Source organism: Idiotropiscis lumnitzeri, chromosome 4 (assembly GCF_059441095.1).
Source record: "Idiotropiscis lumnitzeri isolate Australia: NSW breed Sydney's pygmy pipehorse chromosome 4, RoL_Ilum_1.0, whole genome shotgun sequence".
NCBI lineage: Eukaryota > Metazoa > Chordata > Actinopteri > Syngnathiformes > Syngnathidae > Idiotropiscis > Idiotropiscis lumnitzeri.
Window position 1 is genome coordinate 27,995,464 of NC_142394.1, and position 18,152 is coordinate 28,013,615.

Here is an 18,152-nt window from a genome sequence, read left to right on the forward strand (position 1 = left end):
GGAGGAATTTGTTGCCAAAGCCTAGTGATTACAAATCATAGAAAACAGACCAAACAAAGTTGATAATGAACATAAAGGGTAGGAGGAGAAATGAAAAGAGCCAGGAGAGATTTAAACAAAAAATCCCAAATAAAGAACATAAAGCAAGACTCTTAACTACTTTTTTTGGGAATCCAAAATATAATTTTTTATTTACTTTTTTTAACCACTGCTAGCGAAGAAACCAAACAGTACATTTTTCCAATAGTCAGACAGTCAACATAATCAATAATAACTCGGGATATATTTTTTCAAAACTTGTTGGTAGCTTTTTGGAGTAACAGGTAGGTTAAACTTGTTATAAAATATTGTGAGTAGTTTAAAAGAAAACCTTCACTGTTTTTTAAGGAAGTGACCAGAATTATTCTATTTGTGAACCAATTACGAAAAAAATATTATTCCATTTATGAGGGGACTGTTAATGTTTATATCTGAAAAACCAAACCAAAATCTGTGGAAATTGGATAAAGCCAAGGGTTTTTTGCAAAGGAAATGCCGCCAGTGGCGTCACTGAGGGGCGCGCACATATCGCGAGAGTTGCGTGGCGGCTTTGGCATAATTCGCAGCTCTCAACAGGCAGCCCGAACAAAGACGGGTAGGAAGACTATAGCGTGAACATTTTACACTTTATATTTAACCCGCTTTATGATTAGTTAACTGCACTTTATGTTCTGGTGTAGCATTTATTCAAGAATATTCAGACCTCTAGCGTTAGCCTCCGTTGCTAACGGGTGGTTTTTCCCCACAAGCTAATGCTAACGTTAGCTCTGGCGGCGCTACGACGTTGCAGTGCATTGTGTTTACTGTTCCACAATTGTGCATTTGAACTCGGAACTAAGACGTGTTCGCAGCCGATGCGCAGAAATTCGGAGTGCGTTAGCCTAGCCTGCTTAATAACAGCACACCGGAGCTCTTAGCACGTATGCGAATTGTTAGCATGTCTGCCTCCATGGTAGAACGCGTCGGTCGACTGCAAGTTGCCTTGAAGTGGATCCAACGTGGTTGATCGAATTGATCTTTTGTCTCTATTGATATTGACGACGAAGATGTCCTTGCTTTATCGAAGCGGTTCTCTGACCACGTGACTCTGCTTTTCTACTTCAAGCTTTCTGCGTTGTGTCTGCAGAGGATGTTTGTATTCCCGTTGTTGTCATCCTCCTCCTCCTCCTCCTCATGCTTGTGTAGCGCGGTCAGCCCAGTGACGGCTCTGAATTTTTGCTGCTCTTGGTGGGCACGAGCGAAGACCACAATGTCTGCTTGTCCTTCACTGTCTTTCAGGATTCCACTTGCCTCTTTGCTCCAGACTTGATTTTTCGCCGGACGCCTCTTGAATTTGTTCTCTTTGACCTGCGATGGACGGCGCTCCGAAAGGCTTCGCGGCGGGGCGGGGCCACCTGGCCGCCGCCGCCGAGTCCTTAAACTTCAGCATGAATGAGCAGCGGCCCATGCGCCAGATGGGGGGCGGCATTGTGGGGGTGGGCAGCGGTGCAGAAGACCAGGAGAGTGGCTCTCATATGCCCCGTGGCGGTGGCCATCTTGGCGGAACCATGAAGCTTTTCGCCAGCTTGGGGCTGACACCCTCTGATCTGGACGTTCTGGCTCAAATTCCTGAGGAGGACATCAGCGTAGACACGCTCCCGCAGATCCTCCTGCAGCTCAAGAACCGCAAGGCGGGCCGGGGGCCGTCCTCCAGCTGGGACGACGGGGGCAGGATGGGCGGCGCCTCTTTCGCTCAGGGTTCAGGCTCATCGGACTTTGGCTTCGGTTCTGTCAGCCGCGGAGCGGGCTTGAATTTCGGCGGAGGGAGCAGAGAAAGGTCATACGCGGAACTTTCGCACCACGATTCCTATGGCGGTATGCAGGGGCCGTCGCTGTCCCAGGCCACCTTCTCGCAGCGCAGGAAGGGCTCCCCGTCGCTGGGAAAAGTCCAAGACTTCTTTGGAGCCCCGCCCCCCCGTTTCCCGCACGTGTGCTCTCTTTGTGACTTTGATGTGCATTCTAACATGGTGAGTAAAGCCACACCTTCCTACCTTCCTTCCACTGCCATCTTTTTGTCACACGGGACCGCCCTGCCGCTCATCCTCTATTTGGTCTTCTTGCCGTCAAGGATGCTCCCCTTTTTGATCTTGCACATTTAACGATAAAGTACACTTTGTACACACATTCAACACACACGCACACACACACACAAGAGCGGGAACACTAGGATGCTTTTGGGTTGCCGTAGTGACATGAGTGTGGGCTGATTTTGTGTGCGTGTGTGTAGGAGTGGACCCAACACGTAAACGGACTTCAACATGCTGAGAAGAGGCGTTTGCTCGTCAACATGTGAGTCACACACAAACTCATGAGCGTTAGTCTGCTTTGGATTAACGACCACCGTCTCCTTGTCGTCTCGCAGGTACCCCGAGTGGGTTCCCGGTGGGGCTCCAGGGAGAAGGTAACAATCGCATGAACACATGTTGCATATCGAGACTCCAGATTCACCCGAGATGTAGAAACGTGACCAGTGGCCACCATCTTTGTGGCATTTTCCACACAAGCATGGGATGAGAACAGATTTAGGATCAAAACAATTGACAACCTGTGTCCAGGGCACGACTGATGATCTGAGTTGATCTTTGGCGTTTCTTAATCCGATGGCCGGGGAAAAAAAGATTGACCAAGCGTGAGCCAGGTTTACCTGTACACGATATTTGTGGTCTGCACAATGGAGTTGGTCGCCTTTTTATTTTTTTCTTCCAGCCCCAATCTCCTTCTTGACTACTAATAATGGTCTTAGATGAGTCAATTTGATTGTGTTTAAAGCTGCACAGTCCAAGTACTTCTCAATCACCAATAATACAGTGAAAATGAAAGGACATCAGTTTTTAGCGTGCCCCTGAATTTTCTGTTAACCCCCCTAAAATGTATGGCATGCATTTGTTCCATTATGCCATCTTGATGTGGTATGTGTTTCAGTGGCATCATGGAGTCCACCAACCTGGCAGCGGGGCTGCTGGGACCCGCCCCCACGGGGCCGGGCGTGGGAGCCAGAATGCCATCCAGTTGGGGTGAGACGCGCCTCCTTTCAAACACATGACGGTGTGATGGCACCCAACATTTCTTTTTATGTGTGTGTGTCAGGATCAGGACTGGGTATGGGTCTCGGCATGTCAAGGCAGAACCGCTCAGAACCAAGCGTGAGTTTTTTTTGCGGGGGCATGGTTTGTGCATGTTGATGGTCATTAATTGACGTGAGAAAGGTGATGATTACGTTGAACGTTCCCCACAGTTGAGTAGCAGGGTGGTGGTCGTGAAATATGACAGGAAGCCGCTCAGCATCAAGACATTGTTTTCCTACGCTGAACCTTTCGGTCGTCTGCATGAGCATCTGGTCCTCAATACCAAGGTACTTTTTTTGTTATCGTTGAGCTGACCTTTCCATTAGGTGGTGCTAGTTTGCCTTTACTAACGCGAGCGGCGGTATATGTCATGTTTGGCATCTACAGGCATTCCTAGAGATGGAGACACACGAGGAGGCCATGGACATGGTTAACTACTACCAGCAGAATCCGGCTACGCTCTACGGGAAGTCTATCACCTTCTACCTGTCCAGGAAGCTGATAGTCATCCAGGTGACGCTAGGATTCGTCAGCCTCTGTAAATCTAACATGGCCTCCTTCATGACTCTGCCCCTAACCCCCACTTGCAGAAGGGAGATCGGTCGTCGGACCGACCGACCTGGGATGCCCCACGTTGCAGCAGCCAGGTGGTCTTCTTCTCCAACCTACCCAGAGAAGAAGACAAGAAGAAGGAGCTACTGACTGTCGCCGCTCGCTTTGGCGAAGTAGAGAAACATCTCTTCTTGGCAGACCAGGTGACACGCAAACAAGTTGCAACCAAGTTGTTATTTTGCATATCCCTTATCACGTTATCTCCCTCAGCCCTTTGCTTATTTAAAACCTGATAATAGTCTCAGTAGTGTATTATTCGTAATACGAAAGCATAACTTAATAATACTGAGAGACAGGCGGCCTCCATAAGGATTGTGGGTTTGGTCTAAATTCTGTAGTTCTTTAAGAGTGCTAAAAATAAGAAGTCCATTTGTATTCTTTTACCGTTGCTGCCAAGCACCTGAATGTCCTCTTTCGCGATCAAAAATTAAATCTGAACTCTATGTAAGTCATCTGTGTCCTTCCTTACTGCTGAGGGAGACGGTGGTTAACCTCATCCTCATCTTTCCGTCCACACACTAATGCGGCGGTCTTCATCAGGCGTTCATCCAATTGGGAAGACCTGAGGATGCCGAGATGATGGTCAAGTACCACACGCTCAATCCGCTAACAATCAAAGGACGAGCCGTCCGCCTCAACATCTGCACAAAGTACAAGACCCTCAAGTGAGTCCACGTAGCATTCATCCACGGAACATCGCTGGAACTACAGCTTCACCACTTTTCATCTTCATCAACAGCATCACCCGCAGACAGAAGGAACCAGCCGGAGGGAGCAACTGGAGGGCCGGAAACAAGAGAAGGTCGTCCCTATCCCGGTCACCTTCCGGAGGCCGAGATGAGGAGAACGGAGCTAAATCGGCTTCAGAGCGAGAAGACGATGATGACGACGATGAGGAGGAGGTGTCGGGAGTGCAGGAGGTTGAGGGTGAAGAGGGTCGCAGTGCCACGGGTGCGGACGATGAGGAAAAAAACAGCGGGGCTCCTGCAGAGGGGGAGGAGCCTGAGGCTGAGGAAGACGTCGTTCAGAATAAGGTAACGGGTCCAGCGATGGGAAAAATATGGAGGCCTTGAATAGGATTGTTGTAAAGGAGACGTCTTCACAGGCTCACGATGATCATGGGGATGCTGTTGTGAAGGATAGTGACGTCACGGACGAGACGCCTGCAGATGGGGGAGCTGGGGCCAAGCAGGGGGAGGAGTCAGAAGAACAGCCAACCGCAGCAGCAAGTGGCGAGGAGCAAGCAACAGAGGAGGTAAATTCTTCACAGGCGTGACGCGAGTTTGGCGTTAGAGTCCCGCTTGCATGAACACTACATGCGGTTGCCCAAAAAAATTGAATACCCAGGGAAAGACCATTTACCATGTTTTGGGGATTATAACAGGCTACTCCCTCACTTTTTCAAACAAATGGCCTTTCCTCGATATTCAAATTTGTTGGCACTCACCGGTCGGTGGTGCCTCGACCCTTGGCTGGGTGTAGAGAGTTTCGACTCTACACCTAGCTGAGTCGCCAGGTAGCTGCGGTAAATTCAAAAGTTTCTTTACGTGTCCCCACCGAGCCCGTTTGAAGACTTTGAAGTCGATGTCTCCTGGACATTAACAGGGTCGGCAAGGAGTCGTGGTTGGATTTATTTTGTATTTTTTTTTCATGACCTTTTGGATGCGTTGAAGTTTTCAGCCCGTCTCTGAGACGTTGCCAAGTCTAACGGGTCGCTAAGTCGTGAGCAATATTTGGGGCTCCTGAATCATGATGGTGTTTTTGATAAGCTTCTTTCATGCCAGAATGAGGACTTCCTGGAGAACATGGAGGACTTTGTGACACTGGACGAGCTCCCAGACGAGGACGAGAAAGAGGCAGCAGACGAAGGACGGCCTGACGGCATCGGTAAGCCATCACGGGACCACTCGCGCTCATGTGATGATTACATGATGACAATGCTCAGTCTTTTTTCTCCTTTGCAGACACATCAAGGCAGGGGGTATGTATCGGTGCTACTCGTATGTACAACTGTGAAGCTGCCCAAGTGTCAAACGACCTTAGTGTCTGAATTGAAAGACAGGAAGTCACGTGTGAGCTTTGCCCCCCTGTCAGGGGCTGCGGGTGGTCAACATTCTGGGCTTCAGACGAGGCTACAAATTCCTGGATGAACTGCTGGGACTGGCTAAACCTTTCGGGAAGGTGGTAAAGCATCTGGTCCTGGACTGGAGGCCTGAGGTGGGCGCACAGATAAGTCGCAGGCTTACGGATGCCGGTATCACTTTGTCTAATGCGCTCATCGTTTCCTGACAGGCGTTCATACAGTTTGCCACTGAAGAAGAAGCGCGGGCGATGGTTAAGTTCTACAATGGGAATGTTGTGGCGTCGGTGTGCGGGCGCCCGGTGAGGGTCAACCACTCTTTGACCTACCCGACCATCCAGGTGAGGGTGACCTTGTCGGCACGCGGCGGACCCACTGACCGGCATTCAGCTGACCGCTCTCGCTTCCTGTCGTCGCAGTGTGGCGCCAGCAGGGTGGTGTACGTGGGCCAGCTGCCCAACAACAAATATGAGGACGAGGATGTCCTTAAATTAGCGGAGCCCTTCGGCAAAGTCAAAAAGTACTTTCTGAATCCCATCAAGAGGGAGGTATGCAGTTTGCTGGGTCTGCGTCCAGACTGCCACACCGAGGTTGTAAAACTATTTGTTGTGTGCAGTGTTTCCTGGAGATGGAGAAGGCAGAGGCAGCAGATGAAATGGCTCAAGCGTACAAAACCAACCAAGCAAAGTTGAATGGTAGACGTCTTCTAATCTACGTCAGCAGGAAGTACACACAGCTCAAATATGGGTGAGCTCCTGCTACTCAAACCACCACAAAATGTCTAAGCGCGACTTGCCAGTGTCCATAGCTCCTGTTTGTTCTTGTGTCACATTCCTTTTGCTGTGTATAGACATGATTGTGCCAGTGCCACCAAGAGGGGCCCAAGCAGCTCGTCTCCAAAGACCTCCAAATCTTGCGAAGAACCTCCAGCGAAAAAAATCAAGGTGAAAGAGGAGTGCAAAGAGGAACCGAAGAAACCCGAGGAAGAGGAGCCAAAAGAAGAACTGAAACCTCAGGAAGAAGCGCAGCCAAAGGCAGCCCAGGAGGAAGAAGCGCAGCCAACGGCAGCCCAGGAGGAAGAAGCGCAGGAGAAGGCAGTCCAGGAGGAAGAAGCGCAGGAGAAGCCCCAAGAGGAAAAAGCAGTCAAAGAAGAGGACGACAAATGTGAGGAGCAGCTTGAAGAGGAACTGAAGGAACCTCAAGGAGAACAGGAGCAAATTGAACCTCAGCCGGAAGAGGAGACGCTGAGCTCACATCTGAAGATGGAAGTGGACGCCCCAGAGAACGTTCCTGATGTTCCAGATTCCCAGGAAGTGAGTTGTGTTCACATTATTGGGCCTTCTGGCATCTGATGACCCATTCGGTTTGTTTTGACCCAGTTGAAAAAGGAGGCGGAGCCCTCAGCCGATCAAAACCAAGCCAGCGACCCCCCGCCATCCGAGAGTAAAACCAGTCCAGCAACTTTGCCGCTGCCGCCGTTTGACGCCGACAAAGCTATCGGTGAGCAAGTGGTGGTGAAGCCGTCCTGGTAGCGAGTTGTCGGTACTGAAGGTTCTGGTGCGCTTTGTGCAGGTGTGGAACAAATCAAGATGGGTTACTACTGCCGCGTCTGTCTCCTTTTCTACTCCAACGAGGAGATGGCCAAGAGGACGCACTGCAGCAGCCAGATGCACTACGACAAATTGCAGGTAAGGCTGCACCCGCTCTGCGCACCGCAAGGATGGCTCGCACGTCACCGTGATGTTTGTGGTTTCAGAAACATCTGGAGAAGGAACGAAACAAAGCAGAGAAGAAGCGAACCAAGAAGACGAGCGCATGACTTGCTTTTCCACTGCAGCCACTAGACCTGTTTTTCTTTAGATGTTGTCCTTTAACAATAGACTAAGTGGACTGCGCTTCACTCGTGATCTTTTGTGACATCACCGCTCTCATCTGATCCGTTTCCACAGTGTGGGTGGACTTTAAGTTAGCATGTTTCATGTTTTAAGAAATAAATCTTTTACACACTTCAAGTCATGTGAATTTATTGTCAAAGTAAAAAATGGAAAGTTGACAATGTGAATAATATAATTCTCTCAGGACACCGTTTTCATCTTCTCCTGCAATGATAACACTGCTTGTTTACCACATTTGAAGGACAAAAAAAAACCCAAAACTAAACTAATGTATCTGATCTCTGTTCTACTTGCTCACCTGATACTTGAGGTGGTGCTGGCGGCTGCTGCAGTGCTGCACTTTGGCTTCGTCCTCATCGGCGTAGATTAGCTGACACAAGTTGCAGAAGTAGCCGACAACTGGACGCACAAACTCAGTTCCTGTGAGCATCAAGAAGACAAAGTCAACATGGTCATCGGGAAGCGGGCGAGTCCTGATGAAGTGGTTACTCCTTACCAATTGGCTGGAGAGGTGTTGCGGGTGAACCCGAAGTTCTATTAGCTTCCTGCAAACACGACAGTCATCAAGATGCATTCGTCGCACCTCCCAAAAAAAACAAAGAGGCACCTGATTCTTCTCATTCTCAGATGATGATTCATTTCTCTGATCTTCCTTTTGGATCTTTCCCGACACGCAAGTGTCCTCGGCGCATTGCTTGACTGTCTCACCCAACTTCTCTTCGGAACTCTGATCTTCCTGTCTGGAGTCGGTTCCTTCAGAATATTTGCTCAACGCTTGCTCCGACACCTTTGGAAAGACATTTTTGCTCTCTGGGTTCTCGACAGCATTTTCAGGCTCCAACTTGCATTCACAAGTCTTTCTGCACTTTGACCCCAACTGCATTGAGTTCATTTTTCCCGATTCACTCTCTTCCTTTCTTTTCTTCCTGGCCTTTGACACTTTTTCTAAAGTGTCGCTACTTTGTGATTCAATCTCTGCAGTCTCCAGAGTCTTCTTGCCTTCTGGGTTGACCTCCGCGATCCAGCCTCCTCTGGATGCTGCTTCCAGAGTCGCCCCAGCTTCTGATTTATTCTGTCGAGCTGTCCCGTCTTTTGATCGGACATTGTGAGTGGTCCCGCCTTCTGAAGCAGCCTCCAGTGTTTTGCTGCCTTCTGATTTGTTCTGAAGAGTCTTCTCACCGTCTGATTTTTCCTCTGTAGTCCGCCTCTCAATTGATTGGGCACTGTGCGTGTTCCCATCTCGTGGTTTATTCACAAGAGTCTTACCAGTGTCTGACATGATGCCCAGCGCCCTCACACCCTCTGACTTACTTTCTGCAGTCTTCCTGCCTTTTGACCTGATGTCCGAAGTTATCTCAGACTCTGACTTAATCCTGGATGCGCATTTCTTATCTTGGGTCTTTCTGATCGAGTCTTCCCTTTCTGGAGTCTTCTGAGCTCTTTTTTCTTTCTCCTGAGCTGATGTGGCTGTACCCTTCCTTCCGACCTTGGACCCATCTTTGTATTTACTCCTGTGTTCATCAGGCCGGTCGCTCCGTGAGCTACTTCTACGTCTGCGCTCGCCTGTCTCATGCTCGTCGCAGTGAACCGCCAAGCTGCAAACGAGAACAAGTTTAGCGCCAATCTCTACTGAAGAGACGTGACCGAGATGCTCACCCATTGACGAGGTGCCGATATTTGTTGGAGATCAGGACAGCGGTTTGAGTGTTCTTGAAGTAGTCATTGAGATGATTGACGACTCTTATGGCCTCTGAGCTGTGTGAAAACTCTAGGAAACCCTGGAAGACACGTTAAATTCAAATGTAAAGACACTTCAAAAATTACAAACATTTCAGATTTGCATTCATTCCATTTACACTTGTCTTGGTTTGCACTTTTTGTCACGTTCAAACTGTATGACCAGAACGTAGAATATTATTGGAATTCTTTTAAAAACTCCTTCCTCTCTGTCCCCATCATATGCCTGTAATTCAGTTTTTACTGACTTCTGAACTTGTCATAGCGAGACCAAACCAGACAGAAAGTGTGACCGAAGGAATTGTCAATCACTCGATCATGCTCACAAAGGAGATGACTGTTTTTCTTTTTTAGGGGGGGCGCAGTTAAACAATGGCAGTTAGCAACAAAAGTTAAACAAGGAATGGGAAAGCTATTTCATGTGAAGGGTTATACCTACGACATTTGACGGGCAGGCAGGTGCATAAGGATGCAACCGCTGACGTGACCATTTCCATCAAGATATCACCGCTCACATTTTAAGAGATTGTACATTACCGTAAATATATCAAACCCCCAACAATTTGTTTTTGGAAATACTCCACCATGAATAAGTCATGCCAGCAACAGAGCTGCCTTTTTGCGCAGGAGTGAACCGAGGCTACGTTCTAATCTTGCAGGCAGCGTTGGCAAAATAAAGACTTCTAGGAACAATTCCAGAAACAGTCGTCTTATGCACATAACTCATTCGTAAACAACGTAGAATTCCTTGTCAAACCCTTTGGTGGCCACGCAGAAGATAGTAGCGCACCGGCCTCCCGAGGCCTTTGGCCAGCTTGATGAAGTCTGCGGCATTGCAGTAGCCCAGCGGAAGGTCTTTGAAGTACACGACCCGAGACACATGCTTGGAGGGGCACAACAAGACGGTGACACACTCGCCCGGACAAACGCACAACCAACAGGAAGCAGGCGATCGGTACCGGGTTGTCTTTGTCACTGTAGTCATCATCATCAGCACCATCGCCTACCCCTGCGGCACAATCATATGAGAAGGGTCAACAAAATTTTCCCCAGGGAAAACTAACAGATGCCTGCTAGCTTGAAACTTGCACACCTCCGTCACTGCTCTGCTCCTGATTCACTTCATCCAGCGTGATGCAATCCTCCAAGTCCACTTCCTGCAACGGATCAGAAGAACTTCAAAAGACGGCAACGTGCACATCAAGGTGAGTACATGTTCAAGTCTCAACCTCATCTGACGTGTCCCCGGGTTTGCTGCGGTGATGTCGTTCTTTGAACGAGTTCCCACCATCAGTCTCGCAATTGTCTTCCTTTTGGTCCCCTAAAACACATTCCAAACAAGGCAACGTGCTATATAAGGCAAAGAAAGGATAAAAAACAAAACAAAACGAGAGGATAATATAAAAAAAAGCAATAGTGTTTGTAGGCTAAAAAAAAATAGGGAAAAACCGGATCGAACCTGCAAGTGGGAGCTCTCTGCCTTCAGGTTCAGGCGAGTCCTCTTCTACATCATGTCCCTCCTCCTCTTCCATTTGTTCCTCGGCTTCCTCCTCAGTTTCCAAGTCGACCTCCTCCAGGTCCTCACCGTCCTCCCCTAGGACCGCCATTCCCTCGAGGTCACTGTCTTCTTGCTCAGAGCTGGAATGGAGGGGAGCGCATTAAACTGTCTTCATCAAGACCAACCACATTGTGGAAATTAGTCACGACGACGTACTCTGCATCCATGTTGCTCTGTTCTTGGCCAACACAGTCAGCTTGTGAGGGTTTCAGTGACGCCGCAGCAGAAGCGCAACTGGATGCTGTGGACGAGGACAACAGGTCATCAAGCAGAAAAGATGGCTGCTTCTGTAAGAATCTTCGCAAGGCCCCTTCTGTCAACAATTTCTTAAGTTTCTCAGTCTGTTTTCTTACCGGTCATCTCAGGCTTCTCTGCTTCTGGCAATTTGGTACCGAAACTACTAATTTTCTCTTGGGACTTGGACCTTGCCTTCCTGTCTCTGGACCTGGACTTTCTATCTCTGGACTTTGACCTTGTCTTCCTTTTGCGGGAGTTGGACCTGGCCCTCCTGTCTCGTGATCTCGATCTGGCCCTCCTGTCTCGTGATCTCGATCTGGCCCTCCTGTCTCTAGACCTGTCTTTGTGGTCTTCTGTTCTCCTTTTCTTGGCCTCATTTGGCGTGTTGTCTTCATCGCTGCTCCTCATCCTCTCGGTTGATCCTTCTTGGTAGCGTTGAGCTAATGCGGTTGTTCTGGAAGCGAGCGGGAGATAACTAATTAAAGCTGGCCCCATGAGCATTGGCTGCCTGACTGTCAAGCCCCACTCACCCTAGACTTGAGGTTTCTACAGAGAAGGACACCCGCAGGACTTTGTTGTTGATCCTCAGGTTGTTGGAGGAATAATAATTAACCAACTTTTCAGCGTCTTCCAGATTTTTCATTTCTACCCATGCCTGAAAAGAGTCAAGCTGTCATCCAAAAGTGGTGGGGGATTAAATGCGGCGCTTTGTTGCAAAAGCACACTGACCTTGGACCGCTGGAAGAGTGTGTACACAGGCAGACCGAAGCGTTTGACAACACTGAGGAGGTCCGTCTTGTCGTCGTTTGTCTGCGGAGGTGGCGTGAAGCTGACCACGCGAGAGCTCTGAACAAACAAGCAAAATATCGCAAAGAGGACCGGCGCTTGTGAGGTTGTGATTGGCCCGTCAACACGCACCTTGACAAAGTTAAAGGCATTGGAGATGCTGAAGTCTATCTGCTGACCATTCACGTTTGTAGGACTTTTGTTGTGGAACTGCACCAAATCCTGCGCCTGCTCGGCAGATTCCAACTCCACAAAGGCCTGTCAGCAAAAGCAAACCCTTGTAATAATCATTGGCACTCCCTCCAGGAGGTGACTTCTGAACTCAATCATAGGACACAGGTAGCTCGCCACAAAAATATAACTCATTCTGGGCCTGAGCTCTAAAATTGTTAACTTATGTCTGACTCCCGTCAAATTGCATGATACAAGCGTGCCAACTTGTACCTTGATTGAAGTCAAGTTGGCACAAAAAGCTGAAGTGGAAGCAAGAGACTTCTTTTGGAAGCTTTTGTGCATGACCTGCTGTCCTACACTATGGACTTTATATACCAGGGTTGGGCAACTCCGGTCATCGAGGGCCGCTATCCTGCATGTATTCCCTCAGTCAACACACCTGATTCAAATGATCAAGATTATTATCAGGCTTATGTAGAGCTTGCTGACGAGTCAATCAACTAAAACAGGGGTATGTAACTTCCTGGAGAGCCATAATCCTGCCTATTTTACAGCTCTCCCGACTCCAAACACAGGTGATTCAAATCAGTATGGTTTCAGGTTTTGACAGAGCTTGATGTGCTGATCATTTGGAGTAGAGAGAGATCTAAAACAGTCACGATACAAGGTCTCCAGGAACCGGAGTTCCCTACCCTTGATCTAAAACATGCATGTCAGCAGCTCTCGAGGACCGGGGTTGCCCACCCCCCGTTTTACATGTTCAAGTGGACGCACTAGTGATGGAAACATGAGGATTCTGGTGAAGGTTCCGAAGGGCTCTGCCAGTTTCCGCAGGTAAGGATCGTCCACTGACTGAGCAGGGAACTTGACACACACCACTTTGCTTTTCTGAGCAAGCTGAAAAGGAAGTGGTCACATGTTCAGACACAGTGATACCTCCAAAAGTAAATGGGCATCAATCTCATGACTTACTTTCTTCTCTTGGCTCGTTGTGGCCTGCGACCCTGGTGGACAGAAGAGTTACAAGACCGACAAGTAAAACTGAATAAACCCCCAAAAGGCTTGCCGACTTACTGCTGCTCGTAATGGTCGTTTGCGGCGACTGAAGAGTCTTGCTGTTCTTCCTCCTACTCCCGGACTGTTGGTCAGGTCTTCAAGGACAATGCTCATGTTAACACATTAGCAGCTCACAGCCGCTAACTGTGTCTGTTATCTCTTTAGCTAGCTCACTAACCTGTTGCGCGTCTCCATGCGGCAGTCCCACGTGGGAAAGCTAAGGAGGGGCGGGCCGCAGTGTCAAAACAAAGCGATTAGCAGGAAAACGGCAGTGACAAAATTCGTGAACAAACATTCGAGAGACTCACCGCTGCAGTAGGCTGAGTTGTCCGTCGGCATGACGGGAGCTGTTGATGTGTTTTGTCCAGTTCTGAAACAGAAGGCACACGTCAGATCTTTTCCACCCCTTCATGACAGCAGGACCAAACGAAAACCGTCCCATCTCGGTCAAGCACACTTTGCCAGCATCTCCAAAGAGGCCTTCCAGATCAAATTGTCGGTCTACTTACCTCCGCTGAGATTACACAGGCATTACACAGAGAACACGATGTTGGGTATGTCTGAGGTTCTGTGCCGTAGAAATCCTGCGCTTCTTGTTTGGACGGCGTTGTGGAGCTGGTAGGCTGGGAGTGAATCTGACTGGCAGAGGCGTCGGGGTGACTTCGTTTGAACCCAGATCTCTTTCGACTCTCGGGCACCGGCGCAAAGGACTTGTCAACTTGGCCCGGCTGGGGCCGGGAGAACAGGGCAGAATTGGTTGGTGCTGCTCTTCCAGGCTTGCAGTCCGCAATGTAACTGAATGACTGTGATGGAGGGCCGCTCCTGATGGGGGTTAGGTTCTTGGAGACCTGAGAACGGCTTCTGGGATTCTTCCGGTGATCTTGCCAGTCATGAACCTGCTCTACAGGAAGCGGTGTTGGCTTGATGTGTTCTAGCGGGTACTGAACCAACTGACCGGGATCCTGCTGCCAGCGGCCAACAGGCGGCTTTGGCAAGCTGATAAGTGGAGAGGTGGAGACAGGAGGAGTCTTAAGTGCGTCTCTGTTGGATTTAATCTGACGGACAAGGTGCGGCAGCGACTCCATGGTGAGTTTATCCTCAGGGACCTCGGCGAGGAGCGCCAAGTCGGTAGGCTGTAGACCACAGCTGCTCAGGATGCTGAGGGCACTGTCTGTCGAGGCGAGCGGCAGAACTGACGCCGAAGATGACGACATTCCAGACTCTGAGGCGCCAGACCCATAGTAGCCATAGTGATCCGGCGAAGAGCGGCGGTGCTCTGAAAAGCCGCCAGGGCCAGGACCCAGTCGGCGGTCGCTCTCGGACTGAGGTGTTCGCCGGCACCGGTGGTGAGACATGGCGAGATGCTGCAGACACAAGTGCCAGGGAAGAAGGTGAACACAGGAGGTGTATCAATGAAGGGATCTCAGCAAGGAGACGGTCTGGATGGACGGGGTGGACTACATGCATATATTCCGTGTCAATGCATCATGGGAGTCGGAGGAAGCATCGCGCTTGAAGAAAGGGTCATCATGTTCTTTTTTCACCTCCCCCCCAAAAAAACAAACAAAAAAAAAACAACAAAGACAATGTTTCTTCATGTGGCTCATTAAGGACGATAATGAAAAAAACGCAAGATGAAAGTGAGCAACGGACCAAATAACACAAACAAAAACATATCCCACAAAGTCAATAACGTAAAGAGCTGTTTACTCCAAAGTGGAGAACATTGGTCGCCATGACAACAGTGTTTCCTGAAAATGCATACACTTCACAGCAACAGGTTTGGACTTACTTTTTGTAGTTTGAAAAGGATTGAGCCCAAACAGGACAGTTTAGCCTTATTTGGTGTCAGACGGAGAAAGAAAATGCTTTCAAGTGTACATGTTGAGTATTCTTCGTGTGAGCTGCAAAGTGACACAGCAGCAGCAAATGGACTTCCAAGCAGAATGCTACTAAAAAGCAACATGTTGTATACTTACGGCTTTACAAGCACTTAGGGGGTTTGTCCACAAGACTTTTCTAAGCAGCATGTGATTTCATCATGAACCAGGATGTGTGCCGACATGGATTCAACAATAAATCACGGAAATGAAAATTCCTAACCGAGCTAGAAAAGCAGTTTTCTTGGTTTTTTTTCAACGACTCGACGGTTTACCATCCAGGCACACCGGCCTTTAACAGCTCTTCAAGAACAAACTGCAGACAATCAAATGATACAAATCAGAGTCTTGCTGGAAGTCTGTCCAAATTCACACATCGGGAAAAACCCAACTGGTAAACGATAGATGATCACATAACCCGTCACTTTGAAATTGATTTTCAAACAACGTCCGAACCTCGTACCAGCGATTGAGCAATTAGAGGCATTCACAGCAAAAATACTCAAGTAGGAGAATTACCGGTCACGGCAAACAAACCACTGCCTTAACTTATTGATTACGAAAATGTAACATCTTTGCAATTTGCTATATGTTGTCTGTTTCTGTGTTTAGCAAGCTTTCCATGAGCTGTCTTTTTGAAACCAGGAGAAAGAAGACAAGTTATGGAAGTTTGAAATTCTGACTCTACATGAAGGTCCTTGACCCCCTTAGTGATGGGGAGATGGAGCCTTGTGAACCTTGGAAGCTTTCCATCCAACTGGTTCACAAATTTGTTTAGCTGGTGAGTGCAACTAAAGTCGTGTGTGTGGGCGTGTGTGTTTATAACATCAGTTTACATTTTTCTAAGATAATGCCCATGTCATTATGTGGCCAAATCAATGGCCAAAGCCTTGTTTGTCATTTGAACTGAGTGATTCTAACAGTGGCCGCATGAAAATCATCACTGGAATCAACAGAACAAAATTAGGTCTTGTGGAGTTAATTTATGTGATCTGTTTGATTAATTTATTGTTAATGCTATGGTGCAATAAGTACAAATGGCATCTTATAATTATGTTCAATGGTTCATTAGTGGTGTTTAACAAGCAATTGTACTACATGTAACATTTTTTACGGCATACATGCCTATGATGTGGGATTACTTGGGTAGATTTTCTCAGTGCGTTGTCATATATGGGGGAAACGTTTTTTTAGGGGCGTGACACCATGAATATTTTTTTTTGTCACTGGACAACTGACACAATATTTCCGCGGAGTTTCCTTGTCTATTTATTAATGAGCCGAGACGAGAGCTCGAGAAAGCGAAGCTTCATACGTCATCACTGACGTTTCTCCCCTATAATGAACCACGCGACGCGCTTCAGAATTTCTATCGTGGGTTCTCCACACGCTTCAAAGCCTCGGGACATTTGAACCAATCACAAGTTGGCGTGCAGACGCTGGCTGGATAGTATTACATTTTCAGGACTTTTAAAGAGTCCCATTTCAATATTTGTCACACAAAAATTATTATATCACCAGAAAAGTCTTTAAAACATCTGTCAGTTAATGCTGGCCAGTTTTAAATTAAACTTTCATAATTTCCGCATTTAACTTACAGAAATAATTGAATACCATATATTACGTAAAAATATTGTTTTTTTACAACAGCGGCCTAATGGACACATTCCACCCCCCAAAAAATTCATTGTCGTGAATGTAATTTAGACTTCCAATGGTAATAAAATCAACTCGACCTCCCTAAAATGCTGATGCTAGCCAAGACGGTATGTTTAGCTTAGCAGGCTAACGGTCCTCGAGCTCAAACTAAAACAAAACAAATTTACCTCAGGATTAACAGCAGCTGAGGTCACGCAGCCATGATGGAGTCAAAGTTGTACGTCGGGTTTTAACTTGAATCACAACATGAGCGAAGAACGTCCCAATTTTTTTTATTGAAGGTAAAATAAACAAAAAAACAAAATAAAGAATCTGAAAATCTAATGGACGGGAATTCCTCTTCGCCCGACTTCAATGTGACGAACTGAGCTTAGTCATTTTAGTGGTCACTTAGCGCCCTCGGGTGGTCAGGAGGACCGAGCACGACCAACCACCAACATGCAAAGAATCGATAAGACAGTTGTCACGTGACTTTACTGACGGTTACATTTTGTGAAATAGAAGAGACTGATTACAGTGCGGCGTTATTTTTGCTAAGAATTAGAACAATTATTAATTTATTTAACCCCAATGGAAGTACCCAAAGAAATGTTGACATTTGTTTTAAATAATAATAATAATAATTAGCCCTTTATTAGTCCCACAATGGGGAAATTCGAGATTCGAACCCAGGCCTCCTGGGGAGACTGGGTCCAGAACGCGGCGCCTTAGACCACTCGGCCATCCATTCCATTTGTTTTATTTTTTTCTCCTTGTTTGTTGGAAATGTTTTGTTGTTTTTTTTTTTTTTGCAGAAAAAAAACAAACTAAATCAAATTACAGAGGAAAAGCTGAAGTGAAGTGCAGTAGTTTTTATAGTTATTTCTCCAAAGTACAAATTAGATGGAGATTTACACACCAATACTGTATAACTGAGCCACCAGGTGGCGCTCAACGACTTGTTCAAGGGTCGAAATATTGCAAATGAGTTTTTCATTTTTAGTCATGTGTCATATTTTTAATGGATTAATTTGATTCAATAGTAAGAATTTAGTCGTGTTTTCTTTTCCTAGAAAGGCAACTATTGATCACATTTCAATGACAATACATTTTATTTTGAAGTTACACAGCGAGTATTTTTTTTAATGTCAAGTGATTGTCTTCAGGCATTTATTTTGAAGTGTAAATAGAAAAGTTGTAAACCTATTTTGACGAGTTAATGATTCGATTGCAAACCTTTATTTTTAAGTGTTATTTAATTTCAAATGTGTATAGAAAGAATAAAACGGTAGTATATTTTGCGGAATTCTGTTGACAAAATTTTATTCTGACGTGTCAATCAATTGGGGCAATAGA

At 47.3% G+C, this 18,152-nt stretch overlaps 2 protein-coding genes across 7 annotated transcripts; one reads left to right on the forward strand and one right to left on the reverse strand.

The window, feature by feature from the left end:
- Nucleotides 1-522: 522 nt before the first annotated feature.
- On the forward strand, nucleotides 523-7,847 carry matr3l1.2 (matrin 3-like 1.2). 3 transcript variants are annotated; one of them, XM_088292835.1, is made up of 22 exons: nucleotides 523-634; nucleotides 1,318-2,045; nucleotides 2,306-2,367; nucleotides 2,441-2,479; nucleotides 3,001-3,092; nucleotides 3,166-3,221; nucleotides 3,314-3,430; nucleotides 3,531-3,656; nucleotides 3,734-3,898; nucleotides 4,296-4,420; nucleotides 4,495-4,789; nucleotides 4,861-5,010; nucleotides 5,540-5,642; nucleotides 5,720-5,736; nucleotides 5,850-5,972; nucleotides 6,048-6,176; nucleotides 6,255-6,383; nucleotides 6,452-6,582; nucleotides 6,686-7,148; nucleotides 7,215-7,335; nucleotides 7,408-7,523; nucleotides 7,592-7,847. In XM_088292835.1, the coding sequence occupies exons 2-22, from the start codon at nucleotides 1,392-1,394 to the stop codon at nucleotides 7,652-7,654; spliced, it is 3,276 nt and encodes a 1,091-aa protein (XP_088148961.1). In that variant the 5' UTR covers nucleotides 523-634; nucleotides 1,318-1,391; the 3' UTR covers nucleotides 7,655-7,847. The 3 variants fall into 3 exon arrangements, with proteins under 3 accessions (XP_088148961.1, XP_088148960.1, XP_088148962.1); XM_088292834.1 differs by having other exon boundaries at nucleotides 6,048-6,383; XM_088292836.1 differs by lacking the exon at nucleotides 1,318-2,045 and having other exon boundaries at nucleotides 565-634; nucleotides 6,048-6,383.
- LOC148338990 (uncharacterized) lies at nucleotides 7,843-17,206 on the reverse strand. 4 transcript variants are annotated; one of them, XM_088292831.1, is made up of 22 exons: nucleotides 16,985-17,206; nucleotides 13,788-14,642; nucleotides 13,587-13,648; nucleotides 13,457-13,495; nucleotides 13,297-13,373; nucleotides 13,195-13,226; nucleotides 12,997-13,119; nucleotides 12,181-12,306; nucleotides 11,992-12,108; nucleotides 11,793-11,917; nucleotides 11,379-11,716; nucleotides 11,182-11,266; nucleotides 10,927-11,105; nucleotides 10,697-10,788; nucleotides 10,561-10,624; nucleotides 10,427-10,476; nucleotides 10,258-10,350; nucleotides 9,387-9,508; nucleotides 8,338-9,325; nucleotides 8,227-8,275; nucleotides 8,029-8,150; nucleotides 7,843-7,934 (listed from the first exon to the last, which is right to left on the reverse strand). In XM_088292831.1, exons 2-22 carry the CDS (start codon nucleotides 14,631-14,633, stop codon nucleotides 7,911-7,913), a joined length of 3,753 nt encoding a protein of 1,250 aa, XP_088148957.1. In that variant the 5' UTR covers nucleotides 14,634-14,642; nucleotides 16,985-17,206; the 3' UTR covers nucleotides 7,843-7,910. The 4 variants fall into 4 exon arrangements, with proteins under 4 accessions (XP_088148957.1, XP_088148956.1, XP_088148958.1 ...); XM_088292830.1 differs by having other exon boundaries at nucleotides 10,225-10,350; nucleotides 16,985-17,205; XM_088292832.1 differs by lacking the exon at nucleotides 10,258-10,350 and having other exon boundaries at nucleotides 16,985-17,205.
- Nucleotides 17,207-18,152: the final 946 nt, after the last annotated feature.